Source organism: Erpetoichthys calabaricus, chromosome 11 (genome assembly GCF_900747795.2).
Source record: "Erpetoichthys calabaricus chromosome 11, fErpCal1.3, whole genome shotgun sequence".
Taxonomy (NCBI): Eukaryota; Metazoa; Chordata; class Cladistia; order Polypteriformes; family Polypteridae; genus Erpetoichthys; species Erpetoichthys calabaricus.
Window position 1 is genome coordinate 98,302,245 of NC_041404.2, and position 12,407 is coordinate 98,314,651.

Sequence of the window (12,407 nt, forward strand, 5' to 3'; positions counted from 1 at the left end):
GGGGAATCAGGATGCACCTGAGCTCAATTTTGAGCTTCATAGCAAAGGCTGTGAATACTTATGTACATGTGCTTTCTCAATTTTTTTATTTTTAATAAATTTGCAAAAATCTCAAGTAAACTTTTTTCACATTGTCATTATGGGGTGTTGTGTGTAGAATTCTGAGGAAAAAAATGAATTTAATCCATTTTGGAATAAGGCTATAACATAACAAAATGTGGAAAAAGTGATGCGCTGTGAATACTTTCCGGATGCACTTTATGTGTTTGTGACACCCCATGTAGTGGGAATTATGGACACCAGCCTACACTCTAGGTGTCTAGTATGTGGGACCGAGCGTGACCAGGAGGATAGTGTAAGACAGGGAGACACGAACACAAAAAGGGTTGGATTTTTGAAAAATAAGTGAGGTTTTACTTACAGGTGCACTTAACAAAAATAATGTCCTGCGGAATTTATATATTAATACACAGTCCAATACTGCAAAAGACACACAAAAACAATAAGTAAATGAAGCTCAAAAATAGTGACTATATGCAAAAATAAACAGTGCACCAAAACCCATAACCCAAATAAATACCTCCACCAAAATTACTCCAGAGATATTTATACATGAACAAATATTTACAAAAACAAGGCACAAGCCGTAATGCTTGGTAAATTCAAGAACTATTCTACCGAGTACCTTTCTCCAAGATGATCTAGTCAGAAAGGAACCAACCTCTAGGGCCACGAGTCCCTTTTATATTTGGCGCCCTTGTGCCGACCAATTAAGCTGTCCTACGTCATCTCTCTACAACCACGCGATGACGACAACGCATCTGCGAGAAGTGGCGTCTCCTGCCCTGCAAAATACTATAATAGTTCAAGCAGCCGGCGCATGCGCGCATAGCTGTGCCGGCTTTTGAGACGCAAACTGCGCTTCTGCCTTAAGTTAACGTAAGCATTTAAATTTTCATGTCCTTCCCCTGAGCTACTGCCCAGACAACTACACACATGAGATCCCTTTTCTAAACCACGGTAAACTAATACTACAACGCTTCACACTTTTTTACTCCTTTAGTGTTATGGGGTCGTGGGAGGCACATGCAGGACTGGAGGACTGACAATGCTATCCCGGCTGGTTAATGGCAAGGCTATCTCTCCATTCTACACGAGACCTACCGCGACACTCTCCAAAAGGCTCTAATAAGGTCAGTGAAGATGTCTATCTGCATTCTATAAAAAGGAAAAAGGCAAGTTTCCTTTCTTTATACTTTAACTTTTTATTACAAACAAATGCCTCTCAACCCTGCAGCGGACACTTGACAAATTTTATTTAATTACAGGTAATGCCAGTAAGGCACATTACCACAGTGTTCAGCATTTTCGTAGGCTTTAGGAATTCTAATGTTAAGGACAGTAAGTATCCAGGATAAAGGATATTTCGAAATACCAGTATTCAGTGGTAAACTCTCTCCCCATAACAGTAAAATTACCCTAAAATCTCAAAAAAAGCTTAGACAGATTTGATTTAAATCTGGAGACTTTATAGAGAGAGGAAAAAAAAAAAAAAAAAAAAAAAAAAAACTTAGGTGACACTTTTTTTTTTGTTTCTCAATATGAGCTGGTAATAAAAACTGCAGCAACTGGGTATTCTTAGGCAGTGCATCTTTTTTTTGCTTCATCTCTGACTACGCAGAGAAATGGGGCATGCAGTTGAAGCAAGTTTCCACTAAGTAAAACAGGGCCAGGGCGGCACAGTGGCGCAGTGGGTAGCGCTGCTGCCTCGCAGTTGGGAGATCTGGGGACCTGGGTTCAATTCCCGGGTCCTCCCTGCGTGGAGTTTGCATGTTCTCCCCGTGTCTGCGTGGGTTTCCTCCCACATTCCAAAGACATGCAGGTTAGGTGGATTGGCGATTCTAAATTGGCCCTAGTGTGTGCTTGGTGTGTGGGTGTGTTTGTGTGTGTCCTGCGGTGGGTTGGCACCCTACCCAGGATTGTTTCCTGCCTTGTGCCCTGTGTTGGCTGGGATTGGCTCCAGCAGACCCCCGTGACCCTGTGTTTGAATTCAGCGGGTTGGAAAATGGATGGATGGAAAACAGGGCCACTGTACAAGCTGAGGCTGTTAGTTACGCACAGAATGGGAATGAGCAGCAGCTCTGTGCAGGAAAAAGACAATGTGGGATGCTATATGAAAAATGAGAGATGAAGTGGACAAAGAAAAGCTAGGCAAAACTCAAAAGTTGATGTGGTTAGCAAGTGGCCTCCTTGGGTACAAGGACTATTAGTTGGCTTCTTCTCATTCATCATGATGTGGTATAAAAAACATAAAAATTTAAACCAAACCGGATTGCCAAGCGTTCTCATATAGATAAACTTTATAGAAACCCACTAAGCAACACTGGATTTAGTGGCAAAACACGTTATACTGTGGAGAACTAAGGTGCCCCTTTGGAGGCCAGACCACAATTTACTGGTATGCTCTGATTTGCAAAGCAGAAACAGAGAAGGGCCAGTACAGTGTACCAACCCAATGCAAGCCCTATGTACAACACAAGCCAGAATTGACAGCATGCCTCAGTCAGTTTAAACACTTGCACTGTTCAATAAAGAATTCCCCCATGGCAGAACCTAGAGGAGGTAGACATTGAATAAAGTTCACAATATTTCTTTTCAACTGTTCTTATCTTTTCAGCCCTTAAAACGTACAGTTCGTACAAGTTTCTTCTAAAATTGTGTTTTGCAATGAGCACCAACAAAAGCCAAGTCACTAGGAACAGCAAGAACTGACCTATGGAAGGAATGTTTTACTCATATGCAATGATACGTTGCATATTCAAGCATAAGGAGCTTAAGTGAACTAACAATATTAGCCCTGGGGTTTGAGGGGGAAACAAATATTGTACACAGAAAAGTACTCGGCTCCTTACTTAGTACTTCTGATATATCCAATTTACCTTTGAACGAAGCTAGGTAACATAGCTAGTGGACTTAATATAATGCATCAATTCCCAGTTAATACAATAATTAGTTGGTTTATTTACTACCATATGCCATGAAATGAAATAAAGCATTTAAAGGAAACAAAAATTACGGGATAGGCAATCCTAGACCTAGGAATCTGTAATGGCTTTCAAATTAACTTCATCTTGTTCTCAAGCAGATATTATATCAGAAGCAGTGGGCTTAAGCAAAAGGTGAGGCTTGAGAGAAACTAAACCAAGATACACCCATATGTAGATGTTATTATGTAGAACATACATAATTGTGTGAATTTCTTATACAGCCAATAGTATATTGCCTGATAGATATGGCACTGTGTAAAGTGTTAATAGCAGCAATTCCTGCCCTTTATTTCTTTTTTACATTCTGTTATGGAATTCTCTTCAGTTTGTGAGGTTCACAGCCCCTGTGCTGTCTGACAGAGCTGGTGCAGCACCAATGTTGTGTAAAGGGTTAATAGCCATGGTGCTTTCAACCACATTTGCTGTCCTTTGTTTCCCCTATGTTGTTTCAATACACGAAACATCAGACAGATAGTTCCTTATTCTTCATTGCTAAATTCTATACGTTGAGATTCCGGATAAGCATTCATTTGTTATTGGCTCTCCGGCATATACTTTCTGCCCCTTCAACTAATGAGAAAATCAAAAGGTTTATTTTATTGAAGACAGTTGCAGACTAGCTGGTCTCAGTAGTTAGGTATGTCACATTACGCGATTATCTTCATGGAAATGTGGCGACTAGCTAAGATTATGTAAATGAAGGCTACGACTGAAAATTGCTTAAACTGTTTAAAAGACTTTTGTGAACACTATTAACCTGGAGAACAATTAGGCAACCTTGGTATAGGTAAATCACTGCACATACAGTTTTACAGTTAGAAAATTTAAAAAAACAAACTTACAATTATATTACTTTCAAAAGTTTTAGAACACCTCAGTTTTTCCAGTTTCTCTTCACATTTAAATCAGTTGAAATGCAATGAATGGCCTGAGATGGTGAAAAGGTAAACAGTAAACTGCCAGAGGTGTACATATAAAGTTTAGGTTATCAAAAACTGGAAAAAGAAAATTTCAGAATATTATAAATGGGTCTTCTTCAAGGGAACAACTAATAGGTTACAACCTATAAATGTTCAGTAAAAGTTTAAGTAAATTAAGTCCTGAAAGTTGATGCAAGCAATTTGCAGAGGTGTCCCAACTTCTGTTAATCACTTTGCACACTTTCTACTGTGAAGAGGAGACTCTGTGCTACAGGTCTGACAGGGCAAGTGGCAGTAAGTAAGCTATTCCGTAAAGGACAAAATAAGAAAGCCAGGCTTGCCTGGGCCATGAAATACTGGCTGTGAACTACTGCAGACTGTAAGAAAGTCTTATGGACTGATGAATTAAAATTATAAAACTACAGTTCATCACGCAAAGTGTTTGTATGCTGTCTAATTGGTGGTCTTTTGCTGGAGGCAGAGTTGGTGACTTGCACAGAATGACTGGCATTCTGAATCAAAAGGGTTACCAATGGATTTTTTGTTACCATGTAATACCAACTATAATAAAAGAACAAGGTGGTACACTTCAAAACATGGAATGTCAAGTGCAGTCTACAGACTAAAATCTCACTAGTTAGTTTGCAATGAACTGGATAGAAAGGAGAAATGAAAGTTACAAGTGCAACGCATTTCTGGGAACTTCTGCAACAGTATTGGGAACATCTTTCTGAGTAATATTTAATTTCCCTTATAGAAAGAATGCCATGTGTGTATTTGACTGTTACATAAACAAAAGTTAGCTACTCTGATGAATCAAAATTTTGAATAAAATTTTACACTTAATGATTCCTTGACTTATTTTTTTATTTGCCATTGTCAATTTGTTCGACTTGTTCTGTTTAATGATTTCATGAAATATTAAGACATTAAACTGTATACACTTATACAATTTTTTGACTGGTAGTGTGGTATGATGGTCTTGAGAAAACATACGTGAGGTACTGCATTGCATTTTCTGCTGGCTGCTTGAATAGACCTTCAAACTCATCACGGGCCCACTGCAGAGAGAACAAAGAGTAAGAGAGGAGTTATAATCTTGAAAGAATAAACCAAAAACAGTAAACCAATGCTACATTTATGAGTAAAAATAGTGTTGTAGAAAAAGTTAACTAAATAAGACACAAAAAATTAGGCATTTTCATAAGTTTTCTTCAAAAAACATTTTATAATACACAACTAGGTCAGTTTAATGATGAAGCACAACAACAAGTTTAGACTGCATATCCTAAAGCACTATGTAGTTATACTGTTTGGCACAAGGTGTCGCCCTTGTTGGCAACATTGTGTCCCTTCCACCTAAACAATCTCATAAAACAAGTATTGTAGCTGCAGTATATATATTTATATGTTAGAGAAATGCATACACTATGTTATAGTTACATATTATTTACTCATCTGAACCTTTCATGTCATTCCTTGAAACATTTACCCCTTTACACCAAGAACACTTTCATTTTGTACAATACAGTAGATAGAGTGTTTTTGTGCTGAAATTCACACATTTTCTCTAGGGTTCAGTTGTAGTTGCCTCAAAGAAGTTTAGTGGTTTTTGTTTTCTCCCCATTCCAGCTTCATCCAGAGCTGGGGGCAATTTCTTTTCTGAGCACGGAAAGAAGAAGAAACAACCCTGGACAGGGCACACACATACACCTAAACCATCTACACAGGTGCCTATCACCCTGAACAGCACATTTTTGGCATGGAAATCAAAAACTGGCATACTCGGAAACAATGAAACAGATCAGTAACATTCAATCAAGATGGGTGTTTGGGGTTTCTTACATACAGTCGATCAAAGAGTAATCCTCCATAAAAGTTTATATTGACAGTGACACTAGATAGGGTAGAGTAGGACAGGGTACAGGGGTTGTCCTCACGTGAAATTTCACGCGGATACATTGTAGAAGTTGAAGCTGAAAGAGTACTCAGAAAACTAACAAAGGGAAAACATGCAGCAGACACCATCCAGACATGGCTACATGCCATAATGCTTTAAAGTTATATACCTAACAGTACTGACAAATCAAGCATAGCATTGAGTCCTTCAGCAAATGTGTCGTTCTCAAAACCTGTAACCAAAGTTATTATAGTTTTGCATTTTGATGTTAGTTTCGGGAAAACATGCAGCAGACACCATCCAGACATGGCTACATGCCATAATGCTTTAAAGTTATATACCGAACAGTACTGACAAATCAAGCATAGCATTGAGTCCTTCAGCAAATGTGTCGTTCTCAAAACCTGTAACCAAAGTTATTATAGTTTTGCATTTTGATGTTATTTTCTATTTCTATACTTTTTCTGACATTACTTGGAAATTCAGTTTAGTTTTAGTTTTCTTTCATTGTGTATTTTTAGTTTTAATTTAGTAGTACTAGGGTGTTGTACTGTGTTAGCCATTATGAATGTAGAGAAAAGCCAAGCAAAATGACACCTTTTATTGGCTAACTAAAAAGATTACAATATGCAAGCTTTCGAGGCAAGGGGCCTGAGTTGCCTCGAAAGCTTGCATATTGTAATCTTTTTTGTTAGCCAATAAAAGGTGTCATTTTGCTTGGCTTTTCTCTAGTTTTAATTTAGTACTTTTTCTGACACTACTTGGAAATTCAGTCTAGTTTTAGTTTTCTTTCATCGTGTATTTTTAGTTTTAATTTAGCTTTTATTTCACGAAGACATTTCTGTTTTACTTTTATATCTATTAGTTTCAGTTTTAGTAATTATGGCAGAACTGTACACTTAACAGATTTGGATATGAATTTAATGTTACTAGAAGCTTACTCCACTACATGGTTTACTATCTGGTTTTGCCTGATAAAAACAAGCATAATCAAAACCAGATACTGAATATGAACAATTTTACAAAAAGTTTTTAATTTTTAAAATATTTTTAATGTCATATGTGCTGAACAAATCTGTGCTGAATGTTGGTACTTTTTATGTTTTATTTTATTGCCCAGAATGGGCCACTTTGTAATGAAATTTAGGTGAATTTCAAGGTTTGAGGATTTTAATTTTTTTACTCAAAATGTGTATGGCACACAACACATCCCACTCCAAGACAATGTGCTTATAATGAATGCCTTCAATAATGCATTCAAAAATCTCCCATACCGGGCTTTGTTATTTTCTACTTGTCATATTATTCTCGGATTCCATCTCAGGCACTTACAATTTACAGACAGAATTTTGTCACCTGCAGGCCTGAAAAGATATAAAAAAAATTAGAAAACCGATTCTATTGTGTTCTGACAGGTGTGATCATGAAAATCATGGGGGCTTAGGAAGAACAGGACTCAGACTTGAATCAGTGTGCAGACCCCGCCTAGCTGTATTGAAGGAAACAAAGAAAAACAAACATGTTGTGTGAAGGTTAGGGGTGAAAGACTTGAATAGCCAATGTATAAGAATGGTAAACCCTTAATGAGCAACAGTAAGAGCAGGTAATAGGTGTATGGATGGAAAAATCCCTGGTATGCAATATGTATGATATGGCTGATGTCAAGAACAAAAAGGACATGATATTTCAACTATCTATTTTGAGAGAGAGAAAAATTGAAAAAAGGGAGACAAATCTATCTATTATAAAAAGAAATCCTGTCCCCTGTCCTGATAAGTCTACGATATGTCATCTTTCTCGGAAGATAATTTAAAGACCCGCGAGACGAAACAGACCTGCCACGGTGCGTCTCACGGGAACATAAAACGAGAGTCTTGCAAGACACACCCTACTTACAAGCAATATAAAAAAATAAATAAATCAGTAGTGTAAAGGCAGTCATGCAGCACATACAGCTCCAGGGCTCTCAGTGCATATAAAGTGTATAAGGTCATTACGGTAGAAATGAAACATTGATGATTAAACAAAGAAGCGCGGAGAAAAGAGACTCAAATGCGTTGCACAGAAAAAAGAGCAAAAAAGAATAATCGAGGTGCAAATTCAGAAAATAAGGAAAGTAATTATCTGCCCGGAACAAGTGGAATTGAAAAAAAAGCACGTCCAATCCGGCCCAGAATTAAATGACAGTGAGTAAAAGACAAAGTAGAACTTCACAGAGACGTTTACAAACGTTGACGCTAAACACATGCAGAGCAGGTTAGAGACTATGAAAGTAGGAAAATTAGAAAGGCAAAAAAAAAAAAAAAAAAAACGTTGCCGCTATACACATGTGGAGAAAGTTAAAGGATATGAAAGTAGGAAATTAGAAAATATAAAAAAGTAAAGATAGCAGCAGCGCAAAAAAACAAACTGCCTCATTTAACTATGCACCAGTCTAACTTTGGTTTTGCACAATAATTACTACACTATTGCACCTTAACACTTAATTCTACTTTATTCACATAATTTTACTTACCCTAAGTTCTTGTCTATAAGCCGGACTCGTGTATTAGCCGGAGACCAAAAATCATACGAATTTTTAAAATAAAATCGTATCATAGATAAGCCGGACTCATGGATAAGCCGAACATACTATAACCTATAACTAATAGAAGGGAGGGAGGTCAGTGGTCTCACTCGCGCCCATTTAATTTCTTTAAGGGGGGAGAGAGTGTGAGATATTGCCGTCTCTCTCACTCCCCGCATGGCGCGGTTGGAGCGGCCGGAGCGCGTTCTTTCTGCTCTGGGCGTCGCCGAGTCAACACGAGCGCGTAGCGGTCATTTAAATTGTGATTTTATATGTAAGCATATTTAAATATATATCGCGGATTTCTGCGGACAATGGGTCTTTTAATTTCTGGTACATGCTTCCTCAGTTGGTTTGCCCAGTTGATTTCATACAAGGGACGCTATTGGCAGATGGCTGAGAAGCTAGATTGCTTACTTTTCTGTCAATCTTGCGCTGACTATCTGTGATCCTGACGTATGGGGATTGAGCAGGGGGGCTGTTTGCACACCTAGACGATACAGACGCTCGTCTAAAAATGCTGAAAGATTATCTTCACGTTGCTATCTTTTGTAAAGCTGATTCCTGAAAAGACATGCTGCACAGTGCTTCGCATACTTAAAAGCTCGAAGGGCACGTATTGATTTTTGACTGAAAAACAAACTCTCCCTCTCCCTCTCTTTGTCTGCTCCTGACGGAGGGGGTGTGAGCTGCCGCCTTCAACAGCTTTGTGCCGCGGTGCTTCGCATACTTAAAAGCCAAACAGACATATTGATTTGTTTCTTCCTTTGAAGAGGAAGATATGTTTGCATTCTTTTAATTGTGAGACGGAACTGTCATCTCTGTCTTGTCATGGAGCACTGTTTAAACTTTTGAAAAAGAGACAAATGTTTGTTTGCAGTGTTTGAATAACGTTCCTGTCTCTCTACAACCTCCTGTGTTTCTGCGCAAATCTGTGACCCAAGCATGACAATATAAAAATAACCATATAAACATATGGTTTCTACTTCGCGGATATTCTTATTTCGCGGGTGGCTCTGGAACGCAACCCCCGCGATGGATGTATAAGCCGGACTTATGTATAAGCCGATATTCTATTTTTTCATTTTCACAACTTTTTTCCTTAGATAAGCCGCGGCTTATTGACAAGAACTTAGGGTATTATGTTCTACTATACTGTTATCTTTCGATCTATGACTTTTTGTTAATCTGATATTCTTCTAACTTTGCACAGTTTTTGATAAGCAGATCAGGATGCATTTCACTGCGTGTTGTCCTTTATAACTATGCCTGTGACAAATAAAGAATCTTGAGAATTTCAAAAACGGAGTTTACCGCACATGCATTTATTGGTTACTTTGTTAGTGTATATATATTTATCTGTCTGTTTATTTAAAAACCTAAATTTACACCAGGAGTCAAAAACGTTCTGTCTAGCCCTTGTACAAAAACCTAGACAAAGTCTGGGGTATCACCTTGGTAAACCCATGTACTTTTGGAACTGTGAGAGGGAAATAGCACGACTTTACAGACAGGAGTCCAATGCAGAACTCTACTTACTTTGTAAAAAAAAAAAAAAATATTAAATGCTGATGATGTAGATCGTTTTGTCTGTGCTGAAAGTCCAAACAGAGAAACCTATCCTGACCTCATTAAAAAGATTCAGCATATTGGGACTCGCAAGATTACAAATATTGTTTTTACAGAAGTTCTGAAATAAAAGTGAAACTAATGATATAGCAACAATTCAAAGAAAAAAAAATCTTCAAAGTGTGTATCCGGAAAACCAAATATGGGGGTTGGCGAGTGAAGCGAGCAGGGGGCGAAGCCCCCTAGTATTTTAAAATATAATTCTGCTATTGGATTATTTTCACAATATCAGGTCTTTTGACCTGCGAATATGAACTAAAAAACAAATTAACAAATACAGAATATCAAAACACATTAGTATGTTTAGTTTTTCATCACTTGGCAGGCTCTCTTCGCCTAACTACCTGTAGTGCAGTAGAGACCTTGCCAACTCAGGAATTTTACAAAGTTTGTATAGCTTCATTGTTAAAGCAAAAGTGATTGGTCAGTAACAATATGCTGATCTTGTGGGATGACCTAGTCAGTCTATTGATCAGTGTCGTTTTATTTTCAAAAACCAGGAGGGGTCTCCCCTAGACTTTCTTGTATACTCAGATATGCGGACAGATATTTGAGGAGTAAACCGCAAGACACTGATTATATTTTTATATATTGTACATTAAAGAACCATCAACAACAAATCAAATCAAAAATATAATGAACAATTATTATAAAAGTAAAGTTGAAAAAAATCTGACTCTGTAGCTGCATGAATAAAAAAAAAATAAAAAATCGAGTATATGTTGACATAAAGTACCACTTACGGTTGATGGATTTGGCCCAAAAGTTAATACAGATCTGTAATGTTTGTTTAACACCCATATGCCGAATTTCATCCATCTACCTCATTGCGTTTTTGAGTTATCATGTTTACACACACACATACATACATAATTCCAAAAAACGGAATTTTTGGACTCGGGGAGGTCTAAAACATCAAGATTCATCAAAATCTCAAAGTTGAATTTTTTCATGATTACTATAGTTTTTCTTATGGAAAAAGATGATCCGCTGTGGCAACTCCTAACAGAAGCAGTCAAATGAAGACGACAACGACTATACTTCTCTATACTTTGCATTTAGGAAAGTAAAAATGATTTCTCTTGTGCAAAGTGGCAGGTGAATTACTGTCAATAAAAAGCAGGCACCTGAGAAACTGAAACATTACTCACTCATGATTTTTCTGTCCATACGGAACAGGTTTTGCTGACCAGCACATTCCAATTTGAGGCATCTGAATTACATCTTGATTTACAACAAGCACAAAGAAAGGAGGCAAGTAAATAGCTTTATATTTCACAAGCTTATCAGCTTGCTCTGTCACCGCAAATGCTGTGTGAACACCCATCCTCCTTCACCAGCTGTCATTCACTGGATGAATATATGCGGGCGGCTCATGATGCTGACTTTGACAGATGCTCTACTGGATCAAGTTTACGGTGTAACCATTGACAATTTTTATACTTTGCCAGAGCTATTTGACATCTTGCTGTAAAGAAAGACTGACACATGACTGAAGACTTTGGCAGAGTTAAATTATAGTGAGGTGCACAAGTGGTTTGGCAAAAGGGTAAAGAGCTTGTGCTGAAATGGAAGGACAAGAAAGATGTTTGTCTTCTTAGCACTGTACATAATGCAGCTACAGTCACTGTACAGTTCTATTCTGTGTATTGTATTGACCCCCTTCTTTTGACACCCACTGCACACCCAGCCTACCTGGAATGGGGTCTCTCTTTGAACTGCCTTTCCCAAGGTTTCTTCCATTTTTCCCTACAAGGTTTTTTTTGGGAGTTTTTCCTTGTCTTCTTAGAGAGTCAAGGCTGGGGGGGCTGTCAAGAGGCAGGGCTTGTTAAAGCCCATTGCGGCACTTCTTGTGCAATTTTGGGCTATACAAAAATAAATTGTATTGTATTGTATTGTACAGGCGAAAGGCAACAAGCAGGTTACAAAGCCTTGTGCTGTGGTCGACTACAAAAGCACGATGGCAGGCACAGATCGCGTGGACCAAGAACTGACTTTCTATATCATTAGGAGGAGGCAACAAAAGAAATGCTACAAAAAGATACTTTGTCATCTGGTGGAACAGTGCATTTGGAATGCATTTATGTTACAAAAACCTGCCAAAACTATCTCTTTACATGCTAGCTTGTAGAACAAATCCACTGTCCACAATACTGCTAAAGAGAAGCTGTCGACACAGCACATGATGGATCAATCCAGAGCGTCTTAATGGTAGACATTTTATTGATTGTATACCCACAGCAGAAAAAAACAGAACCCAACTCGTATCTGTGCAATGTGCTGTTCAAAAACTGATAAATCTGGAAAGAAAATCCAAAAAGAAACACACTGTTATTGTCCCGACT

At 38.0% G+C, this 12,407-nt stretch overlaps 1 protein-coding gene across 1 annotated transcript in view; it reads right to left on the minus strand.

Moving 5' to 3' along the window:
* The window catches only part of uba1 (ubiquitin-like modifier activating enzyme 1), a 331,255-nt gene that overhangs the window by 83,777 nt on the left and 235,071 nt on the right, over positions 1-12,407 (minus strand). The window contains 1 exon segment of the mRNA XM_051933534.1: positions 4,964-5,028. Within this exon segment, the coding sequence (XP_051789494.1) occupies positions 4,964-5,028 (65 nt within the window).